At 46.8% G+C, this 14302-nt stretch overlaps 1 protein-coding gene across 1 annotated transcript in view; it reads right to left on the bottom strand.

The window, feature by feature from the left end:
* MB21D2 (Mab-21 domain containing 2) overlaps positions 1-9300 on the bottom strand; it is a 56657-nt gene extending 47357 nt beyond the window's left edge. The window contains exon 1 of the mRNA XM_040567105.1: positions 9057-9300. Within this exon, the coding sequence (XP_040423039.1) occupies positions 9057-9267 (211 nt within the window). The 5' untranslated portion in view covers positions 9268-9300. The remainder of the gene's footprint in view (positions 1-9056) is intronic.
* Between the last annotated feature and the right edge of the window lie 5002 nt (positions 9301-14302).

Raw genomic sequence — 14302 nt, 5'->3', positions numbered from 1 at the left:
GAACAGAAGCAAGCTGTGCTGGTTGTATGACAGGGACTGACCACGGGAGACTAGCTGTACAGCTATCCCTGTGTACAGATCCGCATCCATACCCAGGCTTCAGAATCATATATAACAGAACAGTGAGCTAAGGCACCTCTGAATCAATAAAACCACACCACTCTGAATGCTGGCAAAGGAAGAAGTGTATTTGGAAGCAGATTAGGATATCTATCTCCTCCCTTCTCCCAAGACAAGCCTTATTTCATCTGAATGAAATCGGTTAGCTCCTGTGCTTGCACTCAGCTCCAGATTCCTCAGTGCACCAGGCAGTGCTGGACAACCACATTCAAGAGTGGCAACATACAAAAAGAGTTCACACGAATCAGTCACAAAGTACGTACAAGAGCTCACAAGCTCCTGCAGAATGTCCTCTAGAGCAGGTTCCTGTCACACTGAGCTAGGGACAGAGATTAGAGTTATCAGCTTTGACACTCAGCAGGACTGTGTCACAAAGGATTAAATCATTGTATCATGAGGTGTCAGCAGACGTAGCTTTCCTGCTGTTACACCACTAAGTTATACATTAATTAGTGAGGTACAAAACAAACATGAAGTATCTCCAAGCACCTGCCCCATGGATCAGGCCCAGCCAGAGCTATTAGCACAGGATTCCTTTCCAAGAGGAGGTTCCACTGGGTCCCAGGATCACCCAAAGCATCACCAAGAGAGACATTAAAACGCAAATGTAGAAGCCTGAAGGGAAAAACACTGAAGTTGATTGCATTGTTTGTCTTAATATTTTTGAGAGTTCTGTAATGCAATCCCTTCCTCACAGTCTCAGCATCTGATTTTCTAAACCAGGTCATATATGCACCAGTGAATAAAAACATCCTTTCTTGAGAGAGGTGTGCAACAGCATCAAAAGACCCTACAACATGAGCAGGAGAGCTGAAATAAGTAATTGTAGAACAGAAAAATCACATGGCCTAACTGTTTTTGCAACAGAGCACGAACCAACTTACCTATTTCTGGATGCAACTGCTGAGAAATGTTCCCTAGCTACTCAGCAATTCAGGACCAAATCATTTATGAACCCTCACTCCATCAGTGGGTGGAGGAAATTCCACATGGTCTGACTGAAAGACACAGTAGAGAAGATCTAAGAAGACCAACAACATCCCACACATAAACCTCTACTTTTCATCTAAATCATGACCTAAGAAAGGTGTCATAGGACAAAATAAATGATTCTGTCCCAATTTCTTACAGCTACCTCAGCAGCATTTCTAGCTTCAGCTCTGTCTGCCTGGCATTTTCCCCTTGCCTGGCATTGCCAGATTCTGCCAAATTACATCAGCATACAGCCTGTACCCAGGTTGTATTCTTTAAACTAATTTATCAGAGTTTTTGGATCCCTTCAGAATAAAATGAGATTACTTGCTACAACTGCCTAACCCAGTCAGGTTGTAATGTCTCTCCCAGAAGCTGAGCTGTACTTGATCCCAAAGCCACCACTAGATCAACACATGATGGCAGAGCAACTACCTGTCGTCACTATTGGAAGACTCCCTGAAGCTCTCAAAAGCAGACTTCCATTTCCAGCTGTAGTCTCAGAGGGTTGCACCGTTAAAGTACTCTAAGATGAAGAACAGCAACACCACAGCGTTCCCCACCTTTCACCAACTGCTGAAGCACAGGAGACAGGGGAAGCTTTGTAGTAGCACTGAGGTCTCACAGTATTAGACTCAGAAAGTTGCTGTGTGAACTGGGGGACAGCTCAAAATGGAACATAGTTCTAGGGTGTCTGGAGTCGGTATTTAAGCATGATTTTCTTTGGGTGAAATGGATACCACCCACCTCCTGTTCTACGAGCTGAAACCACCCAGAGCAGCGCAGACTTCTGCCCAGAGCCCTAAACACGAGCGGGCGGGAGCAGCTGCCAGTGTTGTCTCAAAGGCGAGGATGTTAGGAACCTTAAAGGAATGAATTCCCCCCATTCGGTGCTGTGCAAATTGTACTTTTTACAACAGCATGCTCACAACAAAATGCATTAACCACCTTCTAATTAAATACTTTCAATTAGATTAAAATTATACTGTCTGACAGATTAAATATAATGCATTAACAGGATTGTAATAACTTCCTTAGCATCAAGTGTTTATTAAAAGGTCAAAAGTCAAATATGCGGGGGGGGGGGGGGGGGGGGGGCAGCGAACTAATCTTCCTCAAACTGAATACTACAGCAGACGTTAATTCCAGAAAGTCACTGAAATGGTGCTTTGAAAGAGCTAAAGGAAGTCTATCTGACGAGGGTGTACATAATTCAGGAACCTGCCAGGATGGCTGAAGTACTAATCCACTGGGTCCAGGACAATTCCTCTTGCAATAAAAGGGAATATAGCAAAATGGTAGAAATGAAAGCAGACAGCAGAGTTCTCCGCAATAAAAAGAAAGGAAAATCCATAGCAGCATCTGTCAATTGGAACGTCAGCTGCTGCTGAAAGATTTATTCTGAATGTCTCATAATCTGCCTTCCAGTTGCATTAACAAAAGAAAGAAGCCAAATCCCATATTTTTCACAGTTAGACAGGGTTGTGCTAACAGAAGTCATAAAACTTCGCCAGATATAAAATCCATAGGTAGGATGGGGAACCTATGAAGTATAGCTGCAGCTTCCAATAGAGCTTCACTATAGCCTGCTGAACTCACACCCCATTACTAGTGATCTGAACAAGACTTGGGCAAAGAACTTGAGATATTTATCTAAAGGTCATTTTTCAGCTCTCTCACCCTTGCTCCCATGCATGAACACTTCTCTTTTCTCAATAAGGGAAGTTCTACAAGTGCAGCATCCAAAGCAGCCTTCTGCTTTATCTCCCATGGTAGATTGTCTGCTTTTCCTAAGAAAACCAGGGGAGATACCGTTTCCTTACCCACAGCTCCATCTACTCCAGTGCTTGTGTCATACCCTACAGATTGGCAAATTAAAGAAACCTCTACATGTAATATAGTATGTTCTGTGATGAATGGACTGTTGGTCTCAGGAAATTTTAACTCCTCTTTCAGAGGCTATCTCACCAAGATACCAATGGACAGAACTGATGGTTTTATTTTAGCATACAGAACTTAACCCAGCCCAGCTCTCAGTTGCTAAAGGAAAACCCAGCTCAGGAGGGATGTCACCCTGCATAATGCATTCAATTCTTAAAGCTCACTTTTCATAGCAAATAAGCTACAGCTCTTGCTTTCCAAGTTAGCACCTACATAGTCCAACGATCAGGTTCATACACTAGCATCACCTAGACATAAGTAATGGATTCAGTGGCAGACTATTTTTCTTAGACTCCAAGAGAATCGAGAGGTCCATGCCAGGACCTGCAGCTGCCACCGCAGGGTCTGACAAAGACATGCCTGGAGCTCCGCTGTCACCTCAGTCACTGTTCAGAGCATCATGCTGAGGCAACCCGGGCGATTTGAAGCCCCCTCGACTGGAAGTGAGAGCTCATCTCTCGGTCTAAACCACATTTCTTTCTAGACTGTTCCCATCTAACTCACCTTGCAGAGTACAGACATGGAGGGTCTGTGTGGACAGAGAAAAGAGAACAGGGATGGGTTTCAGAGACGTGCCTGGGAAAACTGTCTTTGCAGCCAGAGGATTGGCTGCACAGGGGCAAGACTGTATGGAACAAGGCCTGAGAAAAGATGCAAAAGTTTTGTCTGTACAAGATGTTGTTAAAGTCATCAGGAACCTGGTTTTTGACAAATCAAAATGAAGAAAGACAACCCCCCCCCCCGCTATCCAAAAAACTTGCACGGTTTAGGGGCTCCCTTTGAGAAGACCAGGCCGAACTAGCACCTAGCCTCCTCCAGGCTGGACTGTGCCTGCAGGCTGCTCTGCCTCTCTGACTACTCATGTCTTGTAAATCACCAAAGCTACAGAAAAACATGCCCTCCAGCCCTCCTGAGCAGTGCTGTATGTGCCTTTATTTAGCTTCACCTATAATCAGCTGCCAAAAAGAAAGTTGAACAACTGGTTTCTGACTAGAGCTGCTCCAAATGTTCCAGCATTCATGCAAAGTCATGTAGAAGAAAAAAGGAAAAGTCAAAAACCCAACAACTCGTGTATCCTGGTTACCATCCTCCACTATAATTATAAAATTGCCCTTAAAACATAATTACATAATTGGGCTTGGCAAGCATTCATCCAAATCTTTTACAAATATTTCCCCAGACTGAAGGAACAGGCGGTGGGCAGCCTGACAAGCCTGCCATGCGAATTTGTGCCCTTAGGACATGTTCCTAGCTATTACACTAAATACTTTGCATTACAGCCTAATGTTTCAAAACAGTAGTTGAGCAAGTGAAGTACCGGCGTCTTAAAATAAATTGAGAGAAAATGTTCTAGCTATTTTCACCGCACATGGCGAGCGACCCCTTCGAACAAAGAGACAGAAGAGTCTAGCGGTCCTTCTTAACTGGTAACAGAGACAGAATCCCCAGGGGAGGTGAAATTGGTTGGCTTCTGATAGCTACAGCCAACTGGAAGCTATCGACGCCTTGCTAGGGTTATACTGCCAGCGTAGCACCCTGTCCCTTAAAATAAAACAAAGAAAAGAAAACACGACCTCAAATGCAAGCAGAGAAACCTGTGGTCTGCAGGGAGTGGGGACCCACCAGAAGCCAGAAATGAAATCTGCAGTACAGTAGGGCTGGTTTTAGCAGCTGTGCATTATGCATTCAGCAGCACGGGAATGCCAGCAGGGAGCCTTTATTAACATAGGCCTCCGAGTATACAGTGTGCTCCTGTCATGATTGGCCTCTCTTGAGAAAAGGTGCACACATACAAAAGACTTAACCCCAGAGAGATCACACCAATCCTGTTGCTATTTCATCACCCCGACGCCACAACAGAAACAAGAGAATTTCTGTGATTTATCATAGATGAACAGGCAACAGTTCCAACAATGCCTGAAATTTAGACTATAATGGAAGGTTTCTTCGGCAAGTTATACCAAGTAGGGAATGGGAAAAAACGCCACACAAACCCACACAGTCACACTACCAGCGTTGTCCTGATATACAGACCTCCAGCACAAGGGAGGCCACGAAATGCCTCTCTTGCAGAAGATGCTAATAAAAGCAAGCTGTTGTTAGGACACCTGTGTCCTCAGCACAGCAATCTGCACCTCCACCACATGTTTTAGAGGCCCTGCAGTCCAAGAAGCAGCTGGAAGTCCTGCTGCAGATGCAGGGGCCAGCAGGGTAACTCGCTCCATGTGGGAAGCGGGTACCGGCAGCAGAAGGCTTTTGCTGGCACCAGCTCTGCCTCTGCCACAACTTGCCTCCGTCGCAAACACTTGCTGGCACACCCAGCTCAGCACCGGGAAAACACCCCAGAAAAGAGGAATCATCAAACCTCAGTACCAGGAAATGCTCCGAGCATAGGCTCTCCACCTCTCCTGTATCAGGTGCTGATACAGACTCTCTTGAGGTCTTGTCAGCAGCTCGGAGTGGCAGCTGGCTGTCAGTCCCTGATGTGCAGCCTGTCAGCAGCCCAGGCCCAGCGCTGGGGTGTGCAGCTCCTGTCCTGTCCCACACAAGTGAGGTGCAGCCGCTGGTGCGCCAAAAGAGCGGCACCAATTAGAACCAGTCCTTTCCCCGATTCGGGGGGAGAGATCAACAAGAGCAAAAGGAAGGGCATGAAATGCCCTGAGCATCCCCGTTCTGACTCTACAGAGCAGAAAAGGTCTCATGATAGGAAATAGAAACAAAATGCCAGCCTGAAGAGCTCAAGAACTGCTCTAGACAACTGAATGCTAGTGCGTGCCTAGAGTGGAGGAACGGTCTGTATCTGTTCATAACTCCTTGCTCTATTATTTTTGTCTCCTCTTGTTAATAAGTAAAACGTGAGAGTCAGTATCCCTAACAGCATGAGCTGCTGTGAGACAGCAACAGCACTGGAAATTTCAAGAGGCTGTTTAATATGCAATGTTCTAGTTCCCAAGAGCATAATATATGTTTTCCCCCCCTTTTTTTTTTAAGCCTAGCACATCTGTGCTTTACAACACTTTTTTATTTAGGTGCTGAGCAGAAAGAGACTGGTAGTCTTTATTAAATAAGTTTCCAGGAAGTACTTGTACTGCAGGAACAATGCTCTCAAGGTTAGGTACCCCTAAAAGGTTTTGCAATATTAATGCTGTGCTCTCATCACAATTGCAGCAAGTGCTTTAAAAATCAAAATAGCATAATCTGTAACATTATCACTCAATAAAAATAACCCTATATCACTCCTTAAGCACAAAAAACCACCAGAGTCACGGACAGAATAAGTAATCAGCTCTTTTTGCGACTGGCAGGCAGAGACTTGGTCTCCCAGTCAATCCCAGCCAGCCCATCATCTACTACACAAGACTCTCCTCCACTCCTTTTCTTGATTAATGCAGCCTCCCCTCCCTTGAGGCTCAGTTATACCTGTGTTGGAGACAAGTAATTATCAGGCACAGATCAGCATGAGTACGGGAGGTTACCCAGCACAGGCACGAAAAGCCACCTGTTGTTTCAGGGCAGGGTGCTGGCAGGACCATATAGTTGGTTTTGGTGATTAAGTATGGGATGCCCACGGATAGTCTACATGCAGAAAATAATTCCCCCAACCAATAGCCAGGTCATTTACAGCCCTATTCTAATGCTTGGGACACAACATTTTGGACAAAGGTATGGCAAGCAGCACCTCTCCCTAATTTTATCATAGCACAGCTCTTGAGATCTCCCATAGTTCAGTCATTAATAGCTGTGCAAGACAGCACACAGAAGAAAATGAGTTAATATAAACAGAAAGCCAAGATCTGAGCGAGAGGGCAAGCCACATAGAGTACAAACATCTGAGAATCTGTGCAAAGTCTGCTCGCCTATCAGTCATCCATGAATTACGGACCAATGTAATTAAATCAGAAAAGCTACGTTTAATTTTCCTATCATCACCCGATGAGATAAGAGCAGTACGTATGGGAGGGATCAGGCACAGGGGAAAGAGCCATTTATTAATAAGTTAAATCATTTTAGATTTAAGAGCCTCTCTGGCTAAGAAAGGTCTGATCTACAAATGTAACTTCTGGGTCTAAGGCAGACGACTCAGATACCCTGTCTCTATTTCTGTCCTGGGCTTGGTCCTGAGGTCTTGTCTTTTTACAGAAACACATCTCATTGCTAACTGTGAGATGTAACTTCGATAGAAATATAGCTTCTGTTTAAACCCATTTTTAGTCTATACATTGAAAATTGAAGAATGCTTATCTCCCACCAGTTACATTAACAGACAGCCACGTTAATCTATGCTATTTCTAAACAACCCAAAGCTGTTTTCATGAACAGCAAGCCCTTAGGGTGCACCCGCAGAAATACAAGGTACACCACAACCTATTCTTTCTTCTATTGCCTATTCCTGCCAGTGAGACAGGAAAAAATGCCGTGGTCCCTGTCCCCTGCAAAGACAAGCAATGGTTTAACACGATCACATCAAGCTTTCTCTACCTACTGCTGTTCTCACTGTTTTCTGTCCTCTCTGCTTCATCTCGTCAAGCCCTTCTTCCTCAGCCAGTTATTTAAAGCCCTGATAGAAAAATGTATCACATCATAATAGTGGACGACTTCCATGGGATCAGGTTTTCAATAACAAAAATCTTACAGACTGTTGCAACCAAGGCTTTACCATGTAACTTTTTTTAAACAGGAAGGGAAAAACATTTATAACAGCAACTATAAATATACATGCTACTGACTTTTCAACTTGTTGTCCTTGTTCTCAAGCTAAATTTAGTCTGTTATATCCTGTCCAGCCCTTGGTGAAAAAGCAATAAACAAAATAGTCTGTGCAAATCCCAGAGCAGACAATTATACTTATCCGGGTACTTTATAAGATAACTAGCCGAACAGGTAAATGGTCATTTGGTGAGCGTAGGTATGTTCATGGCTACAGAGAAAGCGGTCTATTTCTGGGATAGGATACCCCCACGATACAGAAAATAATTATGATCACAGTGGGATAGCTCTGTGCTGCTGAATGAGAAAAGTGACGTAGGTTATTCACTGTGTACACACAGACCATACATCTGGCTTGTGCCACATATGCTTCAAGGGTCTATGTGCACCTCTGAGCCACAAAGAACCATTCCCTGGCCACACCTGCTGATTACCCGTGTTATTTTACACCCAGAAACTGCTGAGATATCGATTCAAATCCAGAAGACTGATTTAAACTCTAACCTGCTAGCGAAGAGCATCCTTTTGTATCTCGAGGGCTCTCATTCCTATGAGTTATCTCTTAGTCAAAATAAGGTAAATATTTATCAGGAAATTAATGCCTACAGAACCAGAGTTGTTCATCATTCCGCTGCTAATCTTAATAAGCCTTAGTCATGCCAGAGACCAGGTGATTTCTGCAAGGGCCAACGCGTCTCACCCCGGTTTCAGAATCCCTGCCCGCGATTCAAAGTTTCGCGCAGACAAGGACTCCCCCCGCCACAATCTGACTTGCTCCACCCGCAGCAAGTTTTGCAACCCAGGCAAGAACCGCAGCTCAGAGGATGCTCCTGCTCAGGCATCAGCCGGTCTAATAACCAAAACGAGTGGAAAAAAATAAATAAAAATAAAAATCTGTGTTTTCTACAGCTTGGATAGCTGGGGGGAAAAAATACAGGCTCGGGCTCGCCTCGCCTGCAGCCCTGCTGGCTCGGCGTACTCCTCCAGCACCGGCCGGCTCTGCCACCCTGCTTTTCCTCTCTGCTTGTACACACAGCACTGCCGAAGGGGAGGTGGAAGGGCCAGGAAAAAACAGTTTGCTGGCGGTGAGAGCGGCCCCGCGGCCGGAGAGCCCGCAGCGGGGGAAAGCTCTGCCGGTGCTGTACGGCCGGGAGCCCTGCCCCGAGGTCCCCGAGGTCCCCGAGGTCCCCGAGGTCCCCGAGGTCCCCCAGGTCCCCGAGGTCCCCGAGGTCCCCGAGGTCCCCGAGGTCCCCCAGGTCCCCGAGGTCCCCGAGGTCCCCGAGCGGCACCGCCACCGCCCTCGGTCCCTGCCCTACCCAGCATGGAGAAGATGAAGTCCTTCGCCGTGTGGATCTCCAGGGCTCTCTGGTCGTCGTACTCCCTCTGGTCGTGCTTGGTGAATTCCTGGATGAGTTTATTCAATTCCTCCACCCTCGCTCCCGATCGGAAATCCAGCTCCGGGAAGGGAGGCTTGCTGGTAGTGCCGGCGGACCCTGCCTTGCTGGCGAGAGGCGCCGCCATCTTCATGCAAAAAAAAAAAAAAAAAAAAAAAAAAAAAAAAAAAAAAAGAAAGGGAAGGGGGGGCGGAAAAAAAAACCACACACGCACACGGGAGGGGTTTGCAATGGTGCAATGGAAGAACGCGGGCGGGCAGCCCGGGCGCGGAGGCTGCGTGCGCGGGGAGGTGCGGAGCGGGACCGGGCACGGCGCTCAACAAGCGGCCGCGCTGCCCCCGCCCGCCCGCGGCCCCGCCGAGCCGCCCGCCGGGCTGGGGGCCGGCCTGAGCCGTGCAGAGCCGTGCCGGGCCGGGCTGAGCCGTGCCGGGCCGGGCTGAGCCGTGCCGGATCGGCGTGGGGGTCGCCTGCTGCCGGGGTGGTGGGTTTTCGGGGGTGGTGCGGAGGCTGGGGTCGGAGCTCCGGCTCAGAATCTGATGCCTTTATTTATTATTTATTTATTTATTTATTTTAATTTTAATTGAATTGTAAACTTCAGTAAAAGCCTTGTCCTGCAAGTGGGTTAATAATCGGCTTGGAACTCTGCTCTTCCCCCATGTTCCCAGAGGCATTCTGTGTTTATTCCTTTCTGGCTCCATAAGGCATCCTGTAGGTTTTGTGTGTATACACACACATGCATACATGAAGTCATTTTATTGTATGTTTGTGAAGCAAAGACCAAGACAAAGTATCCTCACTGCTGCACCAATACCGTGAGCTCCACAGACAAAGGGTAGGGGAAGTGGGGTGTCTGAAGACTTGAAAGTCCAGCAGCTTGTGCCAAGGACCCAAACCTCTGATCTCCATCCATTCCCCCACTGTCAAGACAGCATGCTTTCCTTTGGTATGTGTTTTTAACACCTACTGACTTTTCAACCTGAAGTTACATCCTCCCCTTAGCCTGATATTCTGACCCTGGTCCCATCACGGAGCATATATAGCATGATCTGTTATCTGCCTTGCTGCATCCATCTGTCTTCCTGCCCAGGGAGCCCACAAATACATTGTTAGCTTCTGCAGGGCACTTCAGTGCTATGGCACTGATGCAAACTGCATAATAAATAAATAATAATAAAAAGTATTATCCTCTGAAGCTTGGCAGAAAACAAAGCTTTTGTCTCAGTCCCAGACAAAGGTAAACTCTCTGTACCAAATTTTGGAGTGAGGCATTCAGAGAAAAACCAGGAAGGTGGAACTAAGCGTTCACAGGCTGGTTTCCCTGATGCATGGTAAATGCAGATACTAGCGTTTAGACCTGTGCTCATGGCTGTGGCCTGGTTCCACAGGACCACTAACCTTGGTCAGAAATGGGAGCTCAGCACCCCTGGCAGTGGGACCTTACCTGAAACAAGAATGAAAATTAAGGGTAGATTTGGCCCCTGTGGCAGAAACCACAGCCTATTCAAAGGAGAACAGGCACCGCCTGTGGCTTAGTTCTGTATCGCCTTACACAGACTCTTAGGGCACTGATATCTCATTATCTACGAAATTATGTCCCAAAGGCAAAGGTAGGAGTGCCGGAGTGTGCATCCACATGCCCTCTGCTGGGTGGACAGGCCTCACTTTGCACAGACGCCACGCACGGCCAGCTCTGACACACATGGACTTCATTCTCCGTGCGAGCCTTTGGAGACCAGCTGCATTGCCACATGAACCTGTTTGACTTAGCTCCATGTTTGACTTTGACCAAGCACCTTTCCTTCATCTTCCTCCCCAGCAAAGCCTACAAATAAAACCAATTTGATGGTGTTAACACACTGTGGGACCTGAATTGCAGGGGAGCAATTAGAGGTGTTCGGTGGTGGTGGCCTACCCAGAGTGGTGTTGCTAACCTGGCTCAGCCCATGCTGCCCTGCTGTTTGAGCGCTCAGAACCTCTTGCTTCCTGCCCCTCAGGTTTTGAGAGCCCTGTTGCTATTTCTCTGCAGTGTTTTTGTCTGGGGTGTCAATCTCATGCAGGCAGACAGCTCCCTCTTGTGATAACACCGCTCCCCATCATCAGCATGCACAGAAGTTGCATTAACTCCTGAACCCCAAACCATGCCAAGACCTTCTGTTTTGTTCTAGGTCTCATATGCCTGCTATAACCACTCCTAGTTGTGTGGGGACCTTGTTCCGCTTCTGTGTAGTGCAAACTACCAGCTGCTATGATGCATGCATAGCTGGCACCACTTGGTGAAGTAGCTGGACCTTTAGATATGAGCTATGCTTTTCAGCCCTAACTCTCCTGCCTCATCTCTTTCAAGATGATGTTCTCCACAGGCTTCATGGACTGGGGGGCTTTCTCCTCTACCTGTATCTTGGTTGCTGCATCATATTTCAGTACTGGAACTTCCAGTAGTCTCTTCATGAGTGTTTTGTCTCAGATCCTGTCCTTCAGTGGGTCTCCAAATGGTCAGACAAACTCTCCACACACATCAGTGTCAGACATACTTCCATTCTCTTTTTTTTCCCTCTGTTCAAAATGGTTAAAGCCCATTCAGTAAGTTTTATAGCTAGCTTTGACTGCCTGAATTCACGAAATGCCTATGGAAAACAGAAAGTACTTCAGAGACAACAAATGCCAGAAGCAATGGAGATCTCAGTTTCACTGTCTTTTTTCATGGCACCCCTGCCTGAATTTATAGTCATTTTCGTATTTCCAGAAGGTTTCCATTAGACAAGGGTTTCAACTGCTCCATGTTTCTTGCTCGTCTGGAATTTGTTTTGTTTCTGGTACCATGCATTATTCAGACATTTGTCAGACCCAAAGCATGTGTTCATTTAGTGTCTGAGCTCAAACCAACACTGCTCACCAAGAGCACTGAGCAGTCAGATTGTGTTTTCTTCAGGAGTCTGACAGGTACTGAACCTCTCTGTCCCCACCCCAGTGCTAACAGAAATTCACCTTCAAGAAAAGCATTGTACTTGCAAAATAAGGAGCCTCCTTACTGTCTTCCTCAGAAACCTCTGAATGGGCTTGGGTCCCTCAGTGGCAAGTGGGATCTGCTGCACTGTCATATGCTTGTTAATACCCTTGAAACTGCATCACTTTGCAATTTTCCCTCATCACATCAGTGCAATTTAAGATCTCTGAATAAATACACAGTTAATTCAAGTCTTACATAAATCAAGCACTGGGGATTATTTGAGCAAATAAATGAGAATGAGATTGCAAGTACGGTTGGCCAGGGGTTTTTCTACCAAATCTTTTTTCTTTTTGAAACAGAACTTTTTGTGGAAACACTGCAGCATCCCTAGAGCTCTTTCTGTGGGTGTTATCTGGGGCCTTGGAAGAACCTATGGCCTCTCAATAGTGGGTCCAAGACTTACCAGTAAGGATACTCACCTTATTTAGGACAGGGATTGAACACCCTGGCTACTAAGCTGTTCTTTGCCTGCACTGGAAGCTGTGCCCTCCCTCTTACACATACCCCTCCTTTCTCCTATGTGTTTTCTCTTTCCTTCAGTGTCTTCCTCTTTTGCTCCTGCAAAACAGATTTCCCCATCTTTTTCTCCAGCAGAACAGATACCCTCTATTCTGCTCAGTGCCACTTCCAGCACTTAGCAACAGAATAGGCCACAGAGAAATGAATTGAAAGAGAAGAAATAACTGTTCTCACTTCTGTTGCATGACCTGAGACCTCAAAATGCTTTTCACACTTGAATAGGCTTTCTCAAAAAACTGCTGGATAGCAAGTGAGTATTAATACCACCATACTAAGACTGAGGAAACAGGTCTGCGGTAGCTATGAAGAGCAACTGGCCCAGGATACCCAGGGAGAAAGAGCAGACAGCCAGGGCCTGACCCTTGGTGCATCTCAATGAGTTGCTGAAAACTGGTAGGGGAAATTAATTGGAGCAAGACACAGAAATAGCATGGAGTCTCAGATAAATCGTCTTAGGCTATTTCACTGCAATTGAAATTATGGTATGCCACAGAATGAGCTAGTTTCATCCCTCACTTCATAGGAACTGTACACAGATTTTCTGAGGCTACAAGTAGACTTGAGGAGCATCTTTCCTTTCTGTCCTTAGCACTGAAGCAGCTGTAGCTCAAAGCCTCATGTGGCAAGGGGCTTCACCAGGAACAAAACTACTGACTGGAAATGCTCTATTTTTCCTGCCTGGTGGCTGCAATTGATGCCTCATGTTGTTGTGGTACATCCGAAGGTGTTCAAGGGCCCTTTTTGCCTTGTGTTGCAGAAACCTGGTCCTGGCCTATAGAAGAGGCTGTCTGCATGGATTAGAAGAGTGACATGGAGCAGGGAAGTGAGCCGTGCACAGGCAGGGAGATGCTCAGTGGCAGCCTGGATCCTGCTGTGCCATCCCCCTCCCTCCTTCACTGGCTCTGCTCCTCCAACAGGTAGCTGAGCCCAATACGAATTTTCCCTCCTTTCCCAGCACTTTCCCACACTCCTCTTTTTTCCTCCCTGCTCACTTCTTCTGCGTGGCCTTAATTCCCAGACCTGTGACAGTCCCAGGAGTAGGGAGCCAGAGCAGCTGAAACCAAAGCTGATTTCACATTTATTGGGAGATCACTTCCATTATCCTGCCCTGGTAATACCTCGTGTACTTCTGCCGCTTTGCTGATCTTCAGATCTTTCCCTCCACTAGCAGCCCCTAGGTTGGCTCTGGAGTGGGGCCTTTCGAGGGTCCCAGGCAGGACCTCACCAAAGCATTCCCCGTGCTTCTCTACATCAGGACTCCCTCAAACTGGTGCTAGAAACTTTGCTTCTGCTGCACACACTCTAAAAATGTCTTCAAAATGGCAGATACAGCTAGCAGGCTTTAGGCTACCCAAGGCTGGGATCAAAAAAGACCAGGTTTAGTGCAGACTCAGGGCAAAAAGAGACTTTCTGATGAAGTCTGGCAAGACTTGAGGGAACTGTACTGAACATAAACTCATGCAGCCCCACCAGAGCACACCCAGACTTGGGAGATCTGGAACAGTCAGGAAATGGGCCTCTGCCCTGTATCCACAGGGCTCCTCCTCCCATTTCCCAATTTACAGAGCAAAGTCAGTGTCATTTTGGCCCGTGGACCCCCATTCATTTTACGACCTGGAACTGTCTCCACGTGGCGACATGT

Source organism: Cygnus olor, chromosome 9 (assembly GCF_009769625.2).
Source record: "Cygnus olor isolate bCygOlo1 chromosome 9, bCygOlo1.pri.v2, whole genome shotgun sequence".
NCBI classification, from domain to species: domain Eukaryota; kingdom Metazoa; phylum Chordata; class Aves; order Anseriformes; family Anatidae; genus Cygnus; species Cygnus olor.
This window is presented reverse-complemented; position numbering and strand designations above follow the sequence as displayed.